The following is a 24,425-nucleotide window of genomic DNA, read 5'->3' on the forward strand; positions in this document are numbered from 1 at the left end:
GGCATATTATTTTATCTCTGCAACTGGGAAGACTAGAACCCACTGTGACAACAGTTGGCTATTTTCATCCTCAGAGATGCAAATATTTTCTTCAGAATACAGAATACAATATGCTAAAAATATGTTCAAGCAGGTGTGCTTAGCTGTAAATGTAATTATAAATAAAATGAGACCTCAGTTGTAAATACATTCATTCAAAGGCATGAATTAGATGATAAATGACATTATTTCAAATTGATTCAGTACTCTTACCTCTTTTATGATGCAAACCTTTCCAAGCATCCATGTGAAGAACATTAGAAAACTGTTAAGTTGCCTTCATCTTCCCATCGCATAGTTCCACTGCCAGATCAGTACCAGGGTTACCGTAGGCCAGAATCACGTTGCTGAGCATTGCCCTTGGGGCTTCTGCCTTTCAGATGCCAGGCCAATCCCAGCCAAACTAGTAGGGCTCTCTTGCTTAGTGTTTGGTCACAAATATTTGCCTTGTTTTATAATGGCCTTATTTTGAATTAGTGGCTATAACACTTCTTGCTCATTGGCTCACTTATTGTTCAATATCCCCACACCAGTAGAAGACTCTGCTGAAAACAGCAGCAGGAACATCAGAAGTAGAATGGATGCTCTTTCTTTGGAAAGAAAGAGAGATTTTCATTTGGTCTCTGTGATACTATAGTTAAGAAAATAATCAGATTGAATATTATCCTTGTCAGACCTAGTTGTTTTTAGAAATCCTGATTCTCAGAAAGTCCATTAGCAAGCGGAAAACTTTTCCTTCACTCCTACCCTAGTCTACTAGGCTTTCTCGAGTGCTAATTCTGATGTCTTGCTTGTCATTTCTTGTTATAGAGGAAGACCTTCTTGTTATTTCTTGAATTCAAAGGCACCTTTCACCCTTCCCATTGCAGCACGGCTGTTTCTAAAGTTTTGCAATAAATTGAACCTACCTGAATTCTACCATGTAAGAATTGCAGGGCATAGAAAAACAAAACATGACTTTCCTTGTACTAATTTTAGACTCCTATTTGTGAGCAAAAAACCACCAGCCACTACTGCAAATAAATAACAATAATTAATGTAACTTTACTGGAATTTCATAATGTAATGGTGGACTAGATTGTGTTTTTTAAGAATTAACACACATCACACATACCATTTTCTAGTTGAATAATTTCTAACTGAGAAATTTTTATCCCAAAGGAAATAGTCTACAGTCTGGTTTATAAATTCATACACCCACATCTTGATTGCCACAATCACATCTCGTGAAAGGCAAAGAAGTACTAGAAAACATAAAAAAAATACAGCAGGAACAATCCGAAATACTGAACAGTTTGCTTATGCAAAGGAACTAAACAATATTGCAGCTCAAAAAAAGAGATTACTATGGAAGAATACAGAATGATCATTCATGTTTCTCAGAATACAAAATCTCGGAGGTAATTGTCTGAAATAGTGTAATAGAAACAAAACATACATGAAGTCTGTTTCATACAATGTAAAATTAAGCTGCAGAACTTATTGATACAGCATATTATAGAGGTCAAGAGAATGCTCTGGCTCAAAAAGAAATTATACTAATTGAGTGGGTTGATTAAAGCCTATGATAAACAGAATGGGTTACGAGAAGTCTCAGTTGCCAGGAGCCCTGCCTGCTGAAAACTAGAAGGTTGAAACACAGAAAACTTTTTCCATACAGATCTTATAAACATAGCCTCACTGATGAAGAATGACCTTCCACTATCCTCTGGCAGGTAGACAGATGTTATGACACTCTCAGAAATGACAGTAGTTGTTATGATTCAAATAATTTCTAAAATTTCTTTAAATTGAAACCTTTATTTTTGTCAAAAATCCTCATAGCAATTGTTCTCCCAGTTTTCTGTTGGAAAAGTAGAGTAGGGATCCTCCTGTGCGAGTCACACAGTAAGAACTTTAATCATGCTTTGTTCTGAGCTTCTTTAGGTTTACTCCTAGTTTTTACTGGTATTTTTCTCTGTGTGCTTTTCAGAATAAATCATTCTGTGGTAAGAAAATAAAAAAATCTTATGCATCTTTGAAACATTGATGACAATTAGATTAAATCTTCTACCTTCTGGTTACCTATTTTAGATTGCCAGAGAAATAAAGTAGACACACTACCTTGCTGAAGAATGTGATTTTCACATTTAAAACAAGTAAATGAATAATTATCATTCACATGCCAGTGCTTAATCCTGATGTCAGCAATCAAATGCTGTTTAAAAGATGACACTGAAGACAGAATTAAAATTAAGCTAAACATAAACAGATATATTTGCCCTACATGACTTAAGTTTTGGCTTTAATTCTGGAAGTGGAATCTGCTTTTACCAGCTAAGGGATGGTGTCTTGCATATGAAAACTTGGATGGTGAACAGTGGGATGGCAGTTTCTATATGGACCAAATACATATAGATATGAAGTATATGAAAATATTACATAAAAGCAATGTTGTGGAGCTGTATTTCAATGTGTCATTGTATATTACATTAAACATTTAGATGAAAATCGTTGGTACACTAAAACATTTGCAGTAATATAACTTCAATAAGTAACACTATATGCTTATATTAATGCTTCATTGTCTAGTATGAAATCCTTATGTATATCTATGTATTGCTGGCTGAGGATAGTTTTAACTTACTGGAAGATAAATTAAACATTTCTGATTTTTTTTTTAAATTTTTTTTACAGGGTCCAAAAGAATCAGTGACAGTGAAGTCTCTGATTATGACTGTGATGATGGAATTGGTGTTGTTTCAGGTATTACTGTCTAAATTTACTCTTCTAGGTTCAGTAGAAATTTTTCATATTCATAAAATATTATTATGAATTTTGTAATACTTTTCTGGTGAAAAACAAGGAGAATCTAAGTGTGTGTTTTTCCAGCAAACACAAAATAAGTATTATAAGTAATGCATATTTTACTACAAAAGCTGCTAACAGACGGAAAAAATTGGTGTGTGTAAATTTCCTTTTTGCCTTTATAAAATGATAAAAATAGTGCAAAAGTGGATTTTTTTTTTAATTAAACATGAAGAATTCTCTGTTTGATTTTTTTGACACATCCTTTAAAACTTCATGGTCGAATAACAGCACTGTTCAGGTCTGAAGCCTGACAATTTAAGGCAGATTATCTTAAAAGATGATGTGTTTTGCAAAGAAGCACTGGAATTGTGAGTTTAATGAGTATTTGAGATAGAAGTTGTCACATGAAAGAGTATTTCTTGTTCTTCTCTAAGAGAAAAGATAATACAGTAATCATAGCTCAAAACAACAAAATCAGGGAATCATGTGCTTTTTCTGACTACAACAAATATATTTAGGATGCAGCCATAACACCTTTAAACCAGTACTGATGTCTGCTGGTACCAGCACACTGTTGGCTGCACAACTCAGCATGTACTCCATTACCCTAGTGCTCTACTGAGTTTTTTAACCCACTCATAGTGGTCTGTCTTAGACAGTTTCTGGTTTGCTTGGGTCAAGTCTGGCGAAAGTGCATGTATATAGTGAATTGTATACCTTACATAGCAAAGGTGGAACAGTATATGCTATCTGGTCTATGCAGCAGCTGCGAGACAGAGATCAGCTGGTTGGTCAAAAACTGCAGCCACCTATCAGCAGATGTACAGCTTTTACATATATTCCACAGTAAAACTTATTCTATCCCAAAGGAATGATTTTTTGTCTTTTCTGTGTAAACAATCATATTTTGTTAACCTCTATTCAAATGTTTCGCTCTGCTGTAAGGTTCCAGCAATTTTACCAGAGACTGAATGAATGCTGTGGATAGAAGACCACTACATTTTCTGTCTTCCTTAAATAATTTATCTTCAAACAGTAATAGGCTTTATTTTCAGATTATTACATAAATTGGAAAGATATTTAGGAAAATTTAGGGCATTTTTATATTCCCACTCCCCTGTTTGCCTTCCTACAGTCAGAAGACAGGAAGGATGTCTAAACAGAGTGATGTGCAGTACTGGAAGTAGAGAAGCAGGGATCCTCAGAAGTCTCTTGTTCCTAATTTCTGTTCTTATTCCTAGTTTGGTTAGCTTTCTGTATGTGCTTAGTAGTCATTAAGGCTTGCAGATTGCCTGTCCTCCCAAAAAGAAGGACTTTCTTATTCCTCTGGTTCTGCTAAATTAGAAACGTATCAACCTAACCCTGGATTTTAATAATGAGGGAATGAAAAAAGGGATGTAAAGCACCTAGTATGGTGTCATTTTGAAACTGAAATCTTTGTATTGTCCTGGAAAAAATTACTGAGTTTGCAGAAGTTTTACCAAGTGTTTGAATATCATCAGGTTTCTTATGAAAAACCTGGATTTACAATTTTATGATTTCATTTCTTGTTTACTTCATAGAGCATTGGAAACATGTTAAGCCTTTTAATTTTTTCCCATGTTATTTGAAAAGGCTGACTTTTAAATAAAAAGAATAGCACATCTACTTCTAAATTTCTTCTTTTCAGATGCCTATGATGTATGATTTTCTAATGCAGTATATTGAATGACGATACATCCTTGAGTACTATTAAAGAGCCTTTTCTTCTAGCAGTATTATCAATTCTCTTTTGAAAACCTTGCTTAAAGAACTGTTTTTCTTTATCTGTTTCCCTTTATCACATTTTGTATTGCTTATGTTCAGACTGTAAAAGTGGTCGTTAATATCTGCCCTATGTTAGCAAGACTTTTTACAGGAAATAAAACCCTCTTTGATAATTTGTAAAATTATGGTCTTTACAGTTCAGTGAATGAGTCTACTTCCATTACTTAAGTTTCTGATGTATATTTAGTTCCTTTGGGATCTTTCAGCTTTTGTATTTTTGCTGACAATTTTATACCTTTGATGCATTTTAATTCAGACTGTGTGGGTGGAAAAGTTTGATATTCTTTTGGTTTTGAAATATTTATTTATTGCCTTTCCTTTTTGTGCTGCAGTCACTATGTTTGCAGGTCTTTTGATTTATCCTTGTCTTATCATCCACGTCCTTCTCTCATTTAAGCTTCTTCTGTTCATTTGCAGACTCATCATAATCTTAGTTTAAATATATACCTACTTTGCATGAAGTATAATACTTCAGCCATTTGTCTCTTCTTGTTTTCTTTCTTTCTTACGTACCCCAGTTCTTTCATTTTGTATTTTCTGGTTTTATTTAACATGACACTTCACTTTGCTCTTTTTTCTTCTGCCATGTAAATACTATATCACATCAAGTGTGTTTGCTAACATCTGTCAGGTACTCTCAGTGATCTTTTCCATAAAATTAATACTTATTCAAAGTATTTTACATGTGAGCTAAACTCCAGAAGCCCCTAAGAAGAACAAGAATTCTCTTTTGGTTCCTCTTTAATTTATTTTTTTTTCAAAATAGTGGGCTAGATGACCTTTAAAGGTCCCTTCCAACCCTAACCATTCTATGGTTCTATGAAAACCATGGACCTTCCTTGATCTCATTATGCATTTATTTATAGTTCATTGAATGATATATACTGTCTGGCTTCATCATGTTCCTTATCGTAACTGAGATTTTCTCTTCCTCCACATCATCTTATATACCTTCTCTGGTGTTGGTCCCATAAGGTCAACTGACTTCATCTTTGGATAAGCTGGTGACAGGTAGAACTGGTGACAGGTAGAACTCCAATAGTGGAAGATCTTTCTCAATGTACATGCATGAGCAAGATTGTGTTCAAATGTATTTGCTCAAACGGATGGAAGTTGTATCATAATCTATTTTTAAGGAATCTGCAGTTGCTGTTTGTCACTGCTGTGCTACTTTTGATCCACTAATTTCATATCCTGATGATAAAACTTAAATTGTTTGCCATACTAATCTTTCTGTTAATGTTTACAATAAGTTCAAAATTATCATAATATTAATACAATTCAATGAAATGCAGGGAAGTTGTTTTTTTTTCTCTTGACCAAAGTTGAATGGTCATTACAGTTAATGAAGTTCACTGAATATGGACTATAATTTCTGAATGGTTATCTTCCTGGGTACTTCCTCATGATGTATATTGAACTGTCTGTAGCCTACTAAATACAAGTAACCTACTAAGTCTGACTTTATGTACAAAAAGAGACATGTACTGTCAAGACCATTTAATCACAAAATGTCTTACATATCATTGTTGTGAGTTTTTAATATTAAGTAAGATATTAATGTTAAATATTCAGTTCTACACCAGTATCTCATCTGCACTACATAATTTTATGAGACATGTAATCTGTGGTATGTTTCAACAGATGAAACCTCGGAAAATATAAGGCAGTGAACTCTGCATAAAGTGCATTTCAAGTCTCTGCAGAGAAGAGCTTTTCCAAATAAAAGAATTCAGTCACCAGCCTTGAGAAGAAAAACAGTTATAATGATAAATTTTTCTCATTATAAAAAAGACAGCAAGCTGTTTCAGAAGCAAAATAAGAATACAAATAAGATATTATTCAGAGGATGGTTAGAGCCAAGTAGATTAGGCAAAGTGGTAACAACCACTAAAGAATTCTTATTGAGCTTACAAAAGTAATTCTGTTTTTGTAGAGGAATGAAAAGCAATTACTCATTTCTGCTTCACTTCTCAAAACACCTGAGGAGTCCTTTGTTCAAAGGAATTCTTTCATTGTCATGTTGCAGCCTTCCCTCCAGAAGAAACAAAAGGCCCTCTCTCTACTTGCTGATAATGTGAACTGAATTTTTATACCTGAATCTTGTTGATGATTGCTGCTCAAAGCAGATACAGAACAGTTGATGATTGCTGCTTAAAGCAGATACAGAACACACAAATACTTTGGTTTACAGCTTGAATTCAGCTTCCCATTGAAAGACATCTTAATAGCACTAATACACGGAGTGGGTATTTTCTATCATTACTAAAAATAAATAATTTTGTTGTGCATCACCAGCTAGCCCTAAAGGGGATTCTGTAGTGTCCCAAAAGCCTGGTAACTACACATGTAAACATTGTCAAGCTTTTTCTTTTATTATATGCTGATGCCTATTCCACTGCTCTAAAATCTGTTCTTTGTGGGTTCTTCCTTGAGTAAAAAATATCTTATTTTCTATCTGTCTTGAAAATTCCCCTCAAAACTGGAATAAATGAGACTAAAAATATATAGGTAAAATAGTAAAAATAATAAATATTAATAAAAATAAATAATAAAAATTGGACTAAAACAGTACTTATGCTGACTCCTTAGGTCAAGGGGTCTGTAACCAGTTTCTTTGCTTTTAAACAAATTTCCTTGCTTTTAAAAAAATGCAACTTTGTGCCTGCAGGATTCTTTATTGTCATACATCAAGCTTTTCCTTGTTTTTTTTAAGATTTTTCAACGTATCAAAGTTAAGGTTTAGTAATACTCTTACTGTTTGAAAACCTCCGGCTTCTTAGTATAATTTCTTCAGCTGATGAAACCTCCTTCTCCTCAGACATCCAAGTTCTCTCAATTAATATTAACTAGTTTTATTTTTTTATATATATAAGCTGTATCATTCCACTTCGAAAGTCGAGATATAATTAAATTCAGGTTATATTCGCAGGTAATGAGTAATTATTAGAGTGTTCTCTTCTTTGAGTAAAATAAAGCAAATATGATCTCAGCACCTTAGTTCCTGTTCTCCTACAGCCCTGATAGCTATAGAGTGATGAAGTTATTTAACAGATTATGAAAAGCTGCAAGGAAGTTACATTTCTGTCAGACACATTCTTGAAAGATACTTCTTAGGTAAGGGATAGCCTGCTTGGGAAAAGAAGGCACTTACATATTGTTAGTGCAGTAGAGCTAGAAACACCTCTTGAGGAAACGGGTCAGTATACAGTAAATAACCAGTTGTTCCTACTGCAGTGTTTTCTGCTTCCTTTCAGTATTTATTCCTTCTTCTTGTACATGTAGAATACTATTTTGATCCAAAAAAATCCCCAAACCCATTCATAATGTATCCTCATGTATTACACTTCACTTTATTTGGTTAGTTGCTGTCAGCAGTTTGGCAGAATATGTCCAAATTCTGAATTTAGTTGTTCAAATCTCCAACAGAAGCTGATCTGATCTGAACTGTCTCCAAAGTGCCCATGTGTGAAATCTTTGTATGTTAAGAATTTCCGGCAATTTGATTATATAATTGTTTTTAAATAGTGCTTTTTCTAAGACCAACCACAGTGAGTGTTAAAAATTAAATATCTGATAAAGAGAAAGCTTGAAGCCTCAATGAAGCGCTGATGTTAAAAGTGGAGAAAAATGCCACTTAGCATCAGTGTCTGAAACGTCTATTATTTTGCTTGTGATGAACAGCAATTCTAATATCTTTTTCTAGAAAAAATTTCATACAAAGAATTTCTATCAAGTCACTCAAGCAGCAAGAAATTTAATTAAAATCTTAATTACTACATTTCAGTTGTTTTTTATTTTCAGAGTTATTTTAATGCTGTTGATGTAAACCTCATATTTTGAGGTTTGTGATTTTTCTGGGATTTTGTGCTTGGAAGGTGCAGAATTTAGTAACAATTCATTAATGTTTTTGTCTACTGAAAATGTACCCTGCATAGCATAATATTAGAGCAGTACTGCTATAGTGTATGGATGAATACTTTAAGTCAAATATATTAATATTCTCTCTTGAAACAGATAAAATTAAAGCTTCAGCTCAGAGGAAGCTATATTTAGTGGTGCCTTCTAAAATCCCTCATTTGATGTTTCGACTCCTGGGCAAGCAAAGCTGGTCACATTCTAGAGAGAATTAAGTTCTCAAGTTAGAAGTACCAAAGTCACCACTTCACATCCTATGGTCAATCCATCATGAATAGCAACTTTGAAGTCTGTTTAGGGTTTAAGATCTCCAGTGTTAATTGCTAGCCATATTTATTACAGTGTTGGCCACTTCTGGAGTGTACGGATTGGTGCTAGGCATGTTATTAAGCCTCCAATGTAAGCTTTGTGCTTCTATCATCTTTCTGAAGCTTTGTAATTGAGGAGCTGGTGTATTGCACTCCATGCATGTCTTGTGGCAACAGAGTGATAACAGATTGCTTGTCTTGCCTCTGAAGTTTGTGTATCAATGGAAGGAACGTATTTCCTATATGCAGAACTATTTTATTTGATGAGTGGTAATTACAACAATGGCCATTAAAATTCAGTGAAAGAATAAACACATGAAAGATGATTAAATCGATTATTTTGGTATCAGCAGAGTCTTCTTAATATACTTCAACTTCAGAAGTTTGTTCTTATACAATTTCTCAGGTACATTTTTTTGTTCCTCCTGTGTCCTACTGTATCCAAAGTAGCTTCTCATATTTTCCATATTTTGGTTTGAAATCCTTTACCAGTTGAAGTCTCAAGGTGAACTGTAGCACATGCCATCTTTTTCAACTGGTTTCAGCTGGAGGAAAAAGTCAGTGCACAGATAACCTAAAGACATGGTGGATCCCACTGGCTGTCCAGGCAACATGTGCTGTCTTTTTCATTCAGAGATAACTGTGCACTGGTGAGACTGCTCCTCGAATACTGTGTTCAGTTCTGGGCCCCTCACTACGAGAAGGATGTTGAGGCTCTGGAGCGAGACCAGAGAAGAGCAACGAAGCTGGTGAGGGGGCTGGAGAACAGGCCTTATGAGGAACGGCTGAGAGAGCTGGGGTTGTTTAGCCTGGAGAAGAGGAGGCTGAGGGGAGACCTCATTGCTCTCTACAACTATCTGAAAGGAGGTTGTGGAGAGGAGGGTGCTGGCTTTTTCTCCCAAGTGACAGGAGACAGGACGAGAGGGAATGGCCTCAAGCTCTGCCAGGGGAGGTTTAGGCTGGACATTAGGGAAAAAAATTTCATGGAAAGGGTCATTGGGCACTGGAACAGGCTACCCAGCTAGGTGGTTGAGTCACCTTCCCTGGAGGTGTTTAAAGGATGGATGGACAAGGTGCTGAGGGCCATGGTTTAGTGATTGATAGGAATGGTTGGACTCAGTGATCTGGTGGGTCTTTTCCAACCTGGTGATTCTATGATTCTATGATTCTATGAACTGTTTCATCCTGGAACAATAGTAGTCACACACTAACTATACTTTTCTGATCACTAAGTTCAGAAATAAAAATAAATATTAGACTAAGCCCGAAGCTTGGAAATCAGCATTTATTTTCAAAAATAAAACAGTAAATAAAACAGTAAGCCAATGACATTTTAACAAAAATCTAATAATTAAAAAATTGTCCACTATTATAAATAAAGGAAGTTTTTTATTGAATAAATATAGAGACTTGAAGACCAATGAATCATTAAACTGTAATATGCTGGGACCAAATGCCTTCAAGGCAGATATCGTAGCTCTGAAGTACTTGATCTGCCAAAGATGACTTTAGTCAGACTTGTTTAAGTCCAAAAGTGATCAAGAGACTTCCTAAGCTCTCAGCTGTAAGACCTGACAATCTTATATATGATTATACATTTTCCTCTGAGTGTGTTTCTCAGAACTGGTATAATTTGAGTGCCTAGTCAGCTAGCTCATACAAAAGCCTAGCAGTTTTCTTAGCTTCCCAGGAGATGAAAAAAACAGTTCTCACCTTATCCCTATTCAATTATTTTAAAAAATACTCTAAGATATGTTATATCAGGAGAAAATGCAGGGCTTTGGATCCTGAATGAATGGAATTGTCCTCCTTGCATCCTTAGATTTTGGCATCTAAGTTAAAAACATGGTGTCTTTTATGAGCTGTACCTTCATGGCTTTTAACAGCATACAGGTTTTTTGATCATTTTTCTGAAATACCTGTTTTTTACTATGTATTCAAGTATTTTCATTTACCATTTAGAATTTGTATTGGCTGTACAGTGTTGCAATGATGATGACTATACTCAAAAACCTAAGGGCCTTACTGACCTATCCTTAAACTCCTTTCTCTCCACGTTTAACCCATGTTAATATTTTCTGGTATTATGACATTATAAAATTGACATTTTTCTTAAGTAGAAGTATTAAATTCTAAAGATACTCACAGAAAGTTATCGCCTGTGAAAGTCTGATATTATTTTCAGTATAAGATAGCTTTCTGTGTTGCTTTGACTCCCAGATAGTGAAAATACATAGCATGAAATAAAGCAGAGAGCTATGTGAACTTTACAACTTGAAGGATGACTTCAGAATTAGGTCATGTTAGTTGGTTGCCCTACTGAAACTGTTCCTTATCAATATGAGACCTGTGAGTTTATTTATACAGTAGCTTATAAATGCAATAGGTTTTGGTTTGAATGAATTAATTATTAATTTCAAAGTTTATTTTCTGGCAACAAAGCATAGAGAATATTGATGTGTTTCTTCAAACACACCTTAACATTTTTAGTTTTGTTAAGCATTGAGAGATTTTTGCCATTTGAAGTTGTTATAAGAAAGTGTTACCAGTGTTAGTTACCTGAAAGTATGGCATGTCTGCTGCCAATTCAGTGTAAAATATTGAATCAGGATTACACTTCACAATTTAATTGTAGTCATATATTTGATTTCTTCGAACAGTAATGTGCAAGTAGTCAACAATTATAACAAATCAGAGCTGGAGGAGATGGGTTTTTTTCCAAGTAATTAATTTGTTTACATACATAGATTTAATAAATGTAATAATTTATATTTACTAGTTCTCACTTCTAGGAATTTTTTAGAAAGAGTAAGTTTTTCTTTTGTGTTTTATTATTTGTATTCTTTGCCCTTCCAGTTTAACTTGGGCTTCTTTGTTGAAAATATGGATTTGGCATAATATTTTATTTCAATATATAGTATGATATCATGGCATAATAACTGATGGTTGTTTTGGTACATATTTTGCTCTATACACAATGCCTTTTAATCAGTTAAGTGGAAGACAAAGCTTATTGTCTTAGTCACATGTACTGTAAATTAAAAATGGCAAAATATAAAAAATAATACCCAAGAATAGAGAGGTTAACTTCTAGTCCATCAAAACACAATCTGCAGACCTGTCATTTGTGGTGTTAACTGAGAATTACTTACAGCCCTTTTGTTTTCTGGTGTAGCAGATGGTGGCCTACAAAGCTCTTCACAGATCTCTTGTATTCCCTTCGTTGCCTGTTTTTTACCTGTAGAGTTTTTCTTTTGGTGGTGTCTTGACCAGAGCCTTCAAAGAACCTCAAAATGATTCTCTTCATTTTCCTGCCTCTTGTGCTGTGCAATGCATTTCATGTTCTTCCAGCTTCTAGGCAAATTAAAATAAATATGTTTTTTGTGCTTTCTCAGCTTTCTCTGAAAATGCTGGTTTTATCAATGAGTTTTTTGTGCATTATTTTTGTATTGAGGGCAATATTTGTTTATTGTATAAAACTGGCAAATATGGATTCCCTTAATTAAGAAATTTGTTACTGCTTTGCTGCATTTTTTATTTTATCATTAGTGAGCTTTCAGCTGTTACTTTGGCTCTTTCTCTGTTGTTTAAAAAACACAGGAACTGCTGAGTCCATTGATTTCCAGACTTCCTTGCAAAAACTTTATTTCATATATCACGCTCTAAATATCTTGCCCTTTTAGCAAATATGCTGTTCAAGCTGTGCCTCACACAGTAAACTTGGTTGTTTGTATTTAGATGACTATATACTGTATTTGTTTTGCTGTGATCCATTCTCCAGAGACAATAGGCTTAAGGCTATCTTATTAACTTACCAAACTCTTGAAAGTTTTCCTATGAACCACCAGCTGCTGAGAAACACTGCTGACCCTGTTTTGTGTGACTTAAAGAAGGGATTATATGCTTGATAATCCAGTGCATGTTTTCAGGAGTGCAGTTTGTTGCTTTCTTTATAGATTGGGGTAGCCTTGGTTGATGAATACCTTGTCGATATCCAGTTGCAGTAAAGCAGCATTAAAGAAAAGCAAGATTAAAACTCAATGCAGAAGAAAACATTTGGTTACAACACCTGAGTTAGAAAAAAACAAGTCTGAAATATTTGTAAGATACATTGGAGAAGTAATGAAAAAGAACATAAGATATTTATATGATGATTTGTTATAGAAAAGATAGCTCTTTATTTATCAGCCTTCATCACAACTCAGTCCATTTCTTCCAGTAAATTTCCTCTTTAACTTATGAGAGAGGACTCCTGTAACTTGCTTAAGCTTGTATTCCCTTTTATCTGCCAGACTTTTTGGCCTCCTAATTAAATTCATGGACACTTAATTAAATTATGCATTATTTCTCTTCTTCGTGAGTGAAAATGTGTATGTTATACCAGTATCTTTGTACTTGACTGGTCAGTGAACAACAACCTTTTTCAAACAGATGCAATTCCCTGTCTCTCCGTTGGTGATTTCACCCAGAACTGTGTTGCATTTGTCCTTAAATGCTATGTCAGCGTGTATGCTAAAATGTGTAGATCGCAGACAGGATGAAAATTTGTAGTTTGTTACTGGCTCACAACTGAGATGACATGTAACATGACTTGATTACTTTGAAGTGAGAAGAGAGTAACTGATCCTCGACACCTTTATATTAATGTAATGATGTGCTGTTTTTCCCTTTAAGTACACACATACACACACAAAGCACCTTACGCCTAAATGTAGGAGGAAGAAGTTATTTATAAATTACAGTTGTTCGTATATGTCCTTGTTCCTAAGGCCATACAATGAATGGAATACTTAGTTGGACATAGTTCGAAGCATTGAACAATCTTGGAACCACAAAATGGACTGAATTAATAAGGTTTTGTTTAGGAGCTTACTGAACATTTTCTGGACTATAAAAAACCTGGAGAAGAAGACCAAATACTCCTGGACTCTGAGAAGCTTCTCCTGGGACAAGAATTACAGTTTTATGAGCCAGATTTTTTCCACTTCCAGGTGGATCTGTAAATGTTTGTTACTCAGTTACTGTCTTCAGAATAAAAAGTCAGTTATATCAGTTGTCATAGTCAAAGGAGAGGTTTGAAGACCTATTTCTGAAAAACATTATCATTAGGTTGTGATTTGCAGTTCTTCCACTTCTTATCATTGTGTACTAATGTGATATTCACAAAAACTGTGAATAATTCTTTGAAACTGCTGTGTATCTGGCATCTTTTATTCACAGAGTGTATTGTACCCTGGGACCATCAATTCATCTTCTTCAATTCAATATAGGCAATCACTTTAATATATAGAGATCTTAAAAAATATTTTTCTTAAAAGCCTATGTAAAATGACCAGATGGTAGCCTTTTAAGCTATTATAATTGGGAAGGCTTTTGATTAGACCATTTACGCCTTCTGTTATTCTAATTCAAGTTTTACTCTAGGATGTAAGCAGGTGCTGTGCATGGCCTTAACTTGTATATCTGGGAAAGAATTATGTTGTTTAAGTTCAGACCCATGAGTGAAATCTGATTCATTGAGTCATTGTTACTTTAATTGTTTCTGAAATACAAATCTTTATTGAACCCAGGCTCTGTATTTAACCCCACAGTAGTTTACTATTCCAGTTCTGTTAAACTGAACTCTGGATTAGTTTTTAACTGTGGACATTTCAGTTTGGAGTACACTAGACATAGTCTAATAATTATAAAATAGAATAATACATTTTGCATGTGATTCTAAGGAAAAAAGTCAGTTTTAATAGTTTCATTATTAATGTGTCATAATGAAAACAAATAAATGGTATTTTTGGATATTTTGATTATTATAAATCCCCAGTTTGGTGCATGAAAATGCTTTTCTACATTTTTAAACTATAACTATAGGAACTATAGCTTTACTTACATTAAGGAATCAACTTTAGGTATGTATTTTTGATTACAAAACCCAAAAAGGATATATAGTAGCATTCTTGATCAAATTCCATCTTTTATCATGCTTCTAACTACTACAGATATGGTAGGAAACTAAAAAGTGCAATTTCAGATTTATTGAATATTTGCATTTCTTTTTAGATTATCGACATAATGGGAGAGATCTTCAAAGTTCAACGCTATCAGTGCCAGAACAAGTTATGTCATCTAATCATTGCTCTCGATCAGGGTCCCCTCACCGTGGAGATAGTATAGGACGGACTAGATCATGGTCTCCCAGTGTCCCTCCCCCACAAAGGTAAACTCTTATTGAACTGTGCAGGTTTACAAATTTAGGTGTTATTGATCCTGTAACGGTACTGGACAGAACCTCCAGACCTTCAAAATGGCTATTAATTAGTAAGATCTTGTGAAATTACGTAAAGCCAATAATGTTTTTTTCTCACATTATGCTGATGTGCAAAATTTCACTTAATTATCATCAAAAATCAGTACATTCTAATCTAAGAAATGAAAACAATTTCTCCAGATTTTAATTTTCAAGAGCTATTTAGAAGGTGCCATGTTCTATAGCATGTGATGGTTTGACATTTTCTTAGCTTGTCAGTGGCTGGACATTTCTTCCAAAAGCTATCCATTTTGGATAGTGACAACTACTTGACTGACTACACTGTTTAAGCCAGAATTAAGAATTTTCCTCCATGGGTAAGCAGAAGGGTAGATGTAAAGTGGAATGAAACCTGTTGTCCAGCACTGTTGTCACTGTGTACGGGTAAGTTTCCAGCTGCTGTAATTCAGCTGGAATAAAATGAATTGTTATTTTCTTTGACCAGAATGGTCACAATTTTCATGTAATGCTGAAGACAGGTTATCTAGTATTTCCTGATAGGCATATGTGTGTATCCCTTTCTTCTGCAGCCATTCCAATTCTGTTGTGTTCTGCTTTCCTTTCTGTTATCTTTTTTCTTTCTGTAGCTTAAAATTCTCTTGACTTCATAGACTCTTACTTACACGTTTACTTACCATTTCCCCAAACAGATACAGACTAAATGATACCCTTTTACATTAGTGAGGTAATAAGATCCCAGATTATCACGTATCATTAGAAACAGCTAACAGGCAGAAACTCTAAGTTTCTACTGGAAATCAAAACCCATATGTAAATACAGCCTGACTTTAAATGCAACATAAATAACAGACAGAGGAGCCTATTCTGATGTCATCTGTACTGATTCCAGTTTAAATAATTGTCTGGGGTTATTTTTTTGGGGGTATAGACAGAAATGTGAGCAAAATCTCTTTGCGTGCATGTGTGTGTTCGTGGTTTTGTGTGTGTGCACATGCTGTGTGCTAGTCATTAACACTTGTCTAACATCAATGAAAACCCTTCTTTTAATTATCTTGTAGTTTTGCATTTCTTTACATGTATGAAATGTTTCTTGCTTCCTGACTTTACTAAAGCTAAATTTTTAAATACAATTTTGAACTTGCAGAGAAAAATGTTTCAGCTGTTTTCTACAATGTCACAATCAAATGCATTATTTATGTAATATTTCCCTGCCTACACACCAAATTGTTTTTTAAGGACTTGTCAGACCCAGAGAATTGGGTTGCCAAACTTGAGAGTTTGTAGAAAAGAAACATAATCCTTGGGTTACAGAAATATCTTTTTTTTAATTCTAAAGAAAATCCCGATGTACCGAGCAAAGCTGTGACTATTATAATTGCATTTGCACCATGTTTAGTTGAGTTTGTTTTACATGTGCTGCTTGTAGGCATGTTCTAACTGCAGTAACCATGCTGTACACCCAGAGATCTTCCAAATACTGATTGACACCCCTTCAGGCACGGGCTCTTGGGCCATTGAAGTACAAATTGCTGTTATATCCTAGAACCTGTTTTTCAGTCCTCAGTCCTTCTACTAGATTTTGTTAATAAAGTCCACCAAGTCCACATCACATAGTAGCTGACAAAAAAATGTTACTACTCTTGTTATGTTTTCTGCCAATTTATTTAATGGACCGTTATGCTCTCTGTATATTGAATGGAGATTAGGCTATTGCAGACACTGAACAAATGCATTTAGCTTTTTCTACATTTGAAAAAGTGAGATGAAGGTGACTATAGAAAGTGGCTGGGCTGAAATGGTGTGGTAAATCCATTAGGATGTTCATTATTCTCTACCATCACCACTTGCAATTACACCTTTTCACCTGCTTACATGTTATCTGGTTGCTCTGTACATGTTCTGTCAGTTGCAAAGAACTTTTAAAGGAGTGAGGACATATGTTGTGAAAGCAACTTCTCTTATAGAACACGTTTCATTGGAGAAAGTGTGACAAAGCCAACCTTAGCACAGTGAAACAGAACTGAAATAGTAGTAACACACTGAAGAAGAAGATATACAGTTGTGTAGGATGTGAAAAAACAGTATGAAGTTAGAATCTGATATAATGCAGAAATTTAAAGAATAAATTATTTATGTAGAACAATAAAGCAGTAAAACAATGTTACTGAAAGTAATTTGAGCAGACAGGATGGTACTGAGTTGTCAGGACTAAGGCTTATAATCAGAGTTTAGGCAGGAGTTTTGATTGTGTGAGCAGACAGCAAAGGTCAGATCTTTGGTAAGTTTTGCAAAGAAATGACAGCTTGAGAAATCTTAAAGTCAAAGGAAGAGGTGAGTAAAATGAGATGATAGCACTATAGACAGAAAATACCCAAGATTTCTTTTTGAAGCCTGAATGAAAAAAAAGACCCTGAGAAAAAGGGTCAGACAGAAACTAGAATTCAGAAAACAGGTGTAGTGGGTTGACCCTAACTGATTGCAAGCCACTGTCACTTCCCTCCTCTGCTGGACTAGGGAAAGCAAGTATAACAAAAGGCTCATAGGTCAAGATAAGGACAGGGAGATTACTCAGAAATTATTGCCATGGCCAAAACAGACTTGACTTGGGGAAATTAGTTTCATTTATTACTAACCACATCAGAGTAAGATAATAAGAAAGAAAATCATAAACTTAAAAATCCTTCTCCCCACCTCACTTCTTCCTGGGATCAACTTCACTCCCAAATTCTCTACCTCTGCCGCCCCAGCAGCACAGGGAGACAGGGAGTAGGGGTTAAGGTCAGTTCACCACATGTTGTCTCTGCTGCTTCTTCCTCCTCAGCAAGAGGACTCCTCGCGCTCTTCCCTGCTCCAGTGCGAGGTCCCTTCCACCCAGTCCTCCATGAACTTCTCCAGCGTGAGCCCTTCCCATGGGCTGCAGTTCATTAATTTACCAGTGTGGCATGGGTCCCTTCCACCAGTTGCAGTCCTTAGGAACAGACTGCTCCAGCCTGTGGTCCCCCGTGAGGTCATAAGTTCTGCCAGCAAACCTGCTCCAGCCTGGGCTCCTCTCTCCATGGGTTCACAGGTGCTGCCAGGAGCCTACTTCAACATGGGCTTTCCACAGGGTCACAGCCTCCTTTGGGCACCAGCTGCTCCAGCATGGGGTCCTCCATGGACTGCAGGTGGATATCTGCTCCACCATTAACCTCCATGACCTGGAGGGAGACAGCCTGCCTCACTATGGTCTTCACCCTGGGCTGCAGGAGAGTCTCTGCTCAGCCTGGAGGACTTCCCCCTCCTTCTTCACTGTCTACAGAGTTGTAGACATCCTCACCCCCGCTACCTAAACCTTGCTTTGCAAATCCACTACAGGAGGAATGAGAATTGGTTGTTGGAAAAAGCATTAACAGAGAACAGCAGAGGAGCCCTGTCAATGTCAAGTTTAGAGTAAAAATATACATGAAAGAGTCCAATGGCGGGGTAAAGGCTATTCTGGATTTTCAGTCATTTTGGTATAAATAAGAGGGCTAAAATACACCCAATAAAGAAGTTGCAGGAAAGCGTGTTAGAGTAGAATGTAGAAGAATCATACCCACGTTTAATATGCAAAATACACAGTTTACTATCCAGAGCAAACTTTGTATTTTACTTCATGAAACCCAGAGTGGAGAAATGCTTTATAAGAATTGAAGTAGAGCCGAAGGCAAATGTTTGTGTGTAGTGCAACACCCTTGTAACACTAATATGCAGAAATAAACAACAGCATGTCAGCAGCGGTGAACGATACACATACAGGTGAACACTAGAAACTGGCAAATGACAAAGGTTAAGAATCAAATGAACCAAAAGGGCAAACAAACTGACAAGAAAGCACACAGGAACCGAACGGTATAAAAGTGGAAAAAAAACCCCAAACCCATGAGGATCACATTAGGAAACACTGCAGGAAAGGATGGGAGGTAGTAGAATTTTTCGGTCTAAAATTTGAAATCATGTGGAGGAAAGCACACAACTGTTATTTTCAAGTCTCTATAAAACAACTATCTTTTAATTGTCCAATAATTATTACAGTTAACTGTTGTCTTTCTGTCTCCCAATTCTTATGGATTTGTTTTAAAGAGCACAAAAGATGCAGTTAGTGTGTCAGTAGGTAATAATGGTTAAGAGTAAAGCAGTCGATGAACAAAGCTTTGGTCTTAAGTAGTACAAAACTGTAAAGGTGATTGGATTGCTGCTTTTTAAAATGAAGCCTAAACTATGGGTAGCACTTATACATAGTTAGAAAGATCTGTCTTTTTCAGATTCTGTGCTAGTGAGATTACAGAATAAACTTCCCAGTGCAAAACAAGCATCTGTTATTTAATGAAGATGACAAGGTTTTCAGGTGGCTGCACACTGCCGTAAAAGCCAGAAGTCCTCACTGTGTCTTACTACAATTTACATCTTCATATTGTAGCCAAACTCAAGAGCTCATGAAAAATTCTTTACAGTGTATCTTTCAACTAGAAAGGAATTTTTACTTGAAGGTACTAGTCTGTAAATGCTAAGGAAATTTTGTTTAAATTACTTTATAATTAAAAAAAATTCCTTTCATTTTCAAAACAAAGAAACAAACATTGAAACAAAATTAAAAAACCCCAAAACCTCTATCCATAACATATACTTAGCATCTTTTTCTGTAGGAGAAAACTTTTTTACGACACCTAAAATTATGTGGGAGTAAACCTTTATGAAAGACAGTTCAGCTGACACATATTATGAACTTGTTGGCTAACAATTGTCTGTATAGACTAGTGAGGGAATGTGGTCCAGGAGCACCTAGAGCTCAGAATCTGATGTCTTTTATCCTTAGTCGGAATGTGGATCAGGGACCACGAGGGACTCGATCTACTCCTGCGCATTACAATACCCTGAACCGAATGGATAGACATCGTGTAATAGATGACCACTACTCCACGGACAGAGAGAGGTAAATATCTGACTGGTATTAGAAACAGCTGTAGCCTGCACTCATCAACCTGAATTACTTCAGCATGGTAGCTCACTGAAATAAATACCAAAATTACTTATCTAATCTCACCTTACAGATGAGCATTTCCCTACTTATTTTTTCCATTGGTTACATGATATACATTAAAAAATGTATAGTGCACACAAGGCTGACAAAACTGTCAAATTAGTGTATCTCTGCTGCTGAATAGAGGCATAAAAATGGATAATTTCAGCTCAGTATTAATGTAATGCTGCCATTGGAAACAGTGCAATTCACAGACAATGAAAGTATATTCTAGCACTGTGTTTGTCTTTTCTAAATATTATGAGCCATTTCTGTGAAAACCAAAACCAAAATGAAACCAAAAACCACCCCAAAGCTAAACCCCCAAATTAAAAATGTTATGGCAATATGTGTTAAAATGAAATCAGGGTATTTGTGTTTAGAGGCACATCTTCCCATGTCTAATGTTTTGCCTGATGGAACTTTCCAAAGAGTGAGCAGAGCTGTAGCAATGCCTATGAATTTTAATGACGTGAAAGAGGATTGCAGGGAATAGTTGGCTAATGTAGTAATTAATATAATGCTGGATTGATTGTGATGATGCCTTTGTGATATTAAAAAAAAATATATTAGAAAAATCTTTTCCACTCATTGTCTTCAGGACATAAAATCAAAAGAAAAAGAATTTTTACCTTTAATTTTGAAAATATTCCAGTTTTTCATATACAAATTTGAAAACCTGCACATCATAATTAGAGAGTCATGATTGCTAGATATTGTCCCATTTTCATAACTGCATATATCAAGGAGTAGTACAGATGTATTTTGTAATCTTATTGACTGCTACGTGACTAGTATTTGAAGTTAACACTTCTACAGGTGATTATTATTGCTTATTATTCAAGTGCAATCAAAGAATATAGTTGGTGTGAATATATCAAATGGCAAAAAAATTAAGATATTGAAAAATAATCAAGTATTTATCAACCAGAATTTAACTACATATGTTGCAAATGTAATAGAAATAGAAAAGAAGAATCCTGTTTAGTTGGCTCGTGAGGCTATCTGATTTTCATACAGGAGGTGATAACTCAAATATTCTGAGCTGTTTCCATAAAAGGATTGAACAGAATGCTCTTGATATAACATTATGTTGGTTTTTAGACCAGTCATCCTTGCAATAGAATCTAAACTTGTTTCTAAAGCCTGTATATGCCTTATGGAATGCTGCTGCATTTGTTCACTGTGCGAGTTTGCTTGCTGCCTCCCAGATAAATGCATAGCAGTGAAAGTTGGCTTGAAGTACAGCACCGCAATCTTTCCCCATCACTTTAATCAAATAACCCCTACTGGACTGGCTTGGCTTAGAGAAGGAGAATTGTTTTGGGTTTTTTTTTCCTAGAATATGTCAGAAAAACAATGTCAGGAAGTTGTTGTTGATGAGATTTGTTTGTTAGGTGTGGTCTGAATCCTGAACACAAGTTTATCTGTCATTTGTATTTTCCAAAACACACACTGAAGTTCTCATGTTCATTTATGGTGAATGGTTGCCTGTATGACCAGATTTTTGCTAGTTATGCCTCCCTTGCAACATACAGTTTCTGAAGCATAGTGGTTTTAGGCCGCATTCAAGAGAATAGAAAAAGTCTATTCTCAAACATTTGTCTGTTTCATATGCATTGTTAGTTTGACAGTGGTTTTATGAATGGAATTAGACTTCAAATTTTATTAGTGAATATTTGTGATATTTTCTGTGTTACTTTAAAAAACCCCAATGGTGCATACATGGGTTTCTAAATTAAGGACTTTCATGCTATTGGTTCTGAAAACTGCTGGGGCTGCAGGCACTTGGGAGAAGTGGGAAAACTGAATCTTTGTATAGGTTTATAATCTCTCTACTCGTCATCCTTGTTTGGTTCCACACTTACCTCTGCAAAAAAAAAAATCAAACTTTGCTTTCCCACAGCTCTGATGGTTTGCTGTTTCCATGGTCCATTTATCCCTGGGTGATATTAGTAAAAAAAGGAACTGTGAAAAAGTACCTTCTTGTAGACATGCTCCAGTGATAAGTTAAAATATGACTAAGAATATGAGCAAGAAAATGCTTTCCTTCCTTTTCTAGATAATTTAACATAAAGTTCTCTAAGGTACGTAGCACTAAGGAGTTAGTTGAAACCACTTGTAAAAATGTCTAATGACCTTAAGCCTAATGACAGTGTAAACTTTCTTCCAAAATGGAGTGCATAGTTGGAAGTGAAATTCAAATTTTTATTTAAAAAAGCTGAAAGACATAAACTTCATTTGAAACACCAGGCCTTTAAATATTTTAAATGTTGCTGTCAAATGATATACTGATTTTTGTTGGGAGGGTACAGTAACACTTAAAACTTGTATCTGTTGCTATATTGTCAAAAATGTCAGAATTGTATTGTGTGTACTGGAAACTTAAAGTGGGAAATTGACTTAATTCGTTACCTATATAATATAATCATAGAATCATTTGATTGGAAAAAACTTGAGATCATCAAGTTCAACTGTACCTGTGCCCGAGGAAAAAAAAGTAAACTAATATAGATGTACTAGTGTTTTTTTTTTCAAAATGTGAGGATTTGTTTTGCAAATACGCACACTGTTTATGAAATAGCCTAAACTTGTAATGGAAAGAAATATGAATGCTTATGACCTGATACAGCCCCATCTTCTGTAAGATCTTTTATCTGTGACAGGACAACTTTTACAGCAGACTTTTACCTCACTTCAGAAATGGAAACTAATCAAACTACAGAGAAAATGCTGGAAACAGCTAGATTTGACCTCAGATTTTTATATTTAAGCTATCAACATAATTAGATGAATTAAATGAACAAAGTGAGAATCTTAGCATAGTTCCCAAAACAAGACATCTGCCAAAACTAAATCTATGTATTACTTCCCTAATGATATATTAGCAGTTAACAACAAACACCAAGTCCGTGTAAGGAAACTGTACTCAGGTCCATAGCCCTAACCAACTTAAATACTATTTAGCAATGTTTCACGTAACTATATTCCTTATCCTAGATGTGCTCTTCCTGAAACATGAAATAGCTAATGGTGAACTTAGCATACATATATTAGGCCATAGCACTTAGAGAGTGCCTAACTCAAAATAGCCGTGCAGTGGAAATACTGTAAGAAAACTCCTAAAGTATACATGCTTTTCTACCAGCATTAAGGAAATGAGAGAAAAGCAAGTTACATTTTGTGTCTGCTTTCCCTTCTCCAGGATTATTGCCGTTTTCATTTTAAAGAACAGAAGTTGTTACCTACTTTGTTAAAGTTATGGGGTAGTCATAACTGTGGTTATTTAAAGAAATGTTCTCCGTCATGTTTAAATCACTTCAGATGTGTTATCTTGGTATACTGAGACTATCGTGACTATCACACCACTATTACCGAGAGATTATTTCATCAGTACATGTAAATACAGATTTTCTGCTGAACACTTTATTTGTTTCGTGATATTGAAAGAAATGGGTTTTTTTTTAAGCATCTTAAAGAAAGTGCCAAAATACATTAAAAAAATTCTGGTTACTCTATTCAAACAAGCAAAGACCAGAATAGTTCACTGCCATGCTGCATGTTAGATAAGGTACCATTTAATTAGCTCCTTCCACTATTTAACACCAAGTTATATGTGGCCAAAAGCAATACAAATTTTGCATTTCAAAAAGTCGTCTTATGCTAGCAGTTGCTTTATCCATAAGTAGTAGGCTTATAATACAATATTGTTAAAAACTAAGTGCCAGAGTAGGTTAAACTAGGAAAAGAGGTTTTTGACACATTGCACTACAGTGAAAAACAGAAAAAGAAATATTTTTTCATATTATTTATTAAATGGACAGCTGAATAATATGTAATTCGTATTATGGTAATCATTTATTATTTGGTTCATATTTTACAGTACGTATGTTTAAGTGTATTTTATAGCTACGAAAATATCATAGAGTGTAGTTAATGCTTTATGTGGAAATTCTGAAACAATATTTTCAATTTCTAATTTTGTATGTCATATGGGTACATACCCATACATGTATATGCAATGTCATTGTTTCTTTCCTTCTTCAAACACCCTGTAAAGTAAAAGAAATGAATTGCTGAGAATTTGCTTATACCTATGTCATAAAATGTCCTGCATCAACTTGAATGTCAATAATTGTCCTTTCAAAATGTACATTAATAATATATTGCACTTCCTAACTGTTTTATATACCTATGCCTACAATTGTAAGTTAAAATATACTGGAGATTGTACTGGTAGGGATTCCTATAGGTAGGACTGCCT

The 24,425-nt window shown here is 35.1% G+C and overlaps 1 protein-coding gene across 50 annotated transcripts in view; it reads left to right on the top strand.

Annotated features, from left to right (window-relative positions):
* The window catches only part of RIMS2 (regulating synaptic membrane exocytosis 2), a 465,641-nt gene that overhangs the window by 278,121 nt on the left and 163,095 nt on the right, over window positions 1-24,425 (top strand). For all 50 annotated transcript variants that reach the window (XM_069854488.1, XM_069854498.1, XM_069854512.1 and 47 more), the window contains 3 exons: window positions 2,716-2,784; window positions 14,916-15,072; window positions 19,958-20,074. In XM_069854488.1, the coding sequence (XP_069710589.1) occupies window positions 2,716-2,784; window positions 14,916-15,072; window positions 19,958-20,074 (343 nt within the window). The remainder of the gene's footprint in view (window positions 1-2,715; window positions 2,785-14,915; window positions 15,073-19,957; window positions 20,075-24,425) is intronic.

The sequence above is a fragment of the Phaenicophaeus curvirostris genome, chromosome 3 (genome assembly GCF_032191515.1).
Source record: "Phaenicophaeus curvirostris isolate KB17595 chromosome 3, BPBGC_Pcur_1.0, whole genome shotgun sequence".
Classification (NCBI taxonomy): domain Eukaryota; kingdom Metazoa; phylum Chordata; class Aves; order Cuculiformes; family Cuculidae; genus Phaenicophaeus; species Phaenicophaeus curvirostris.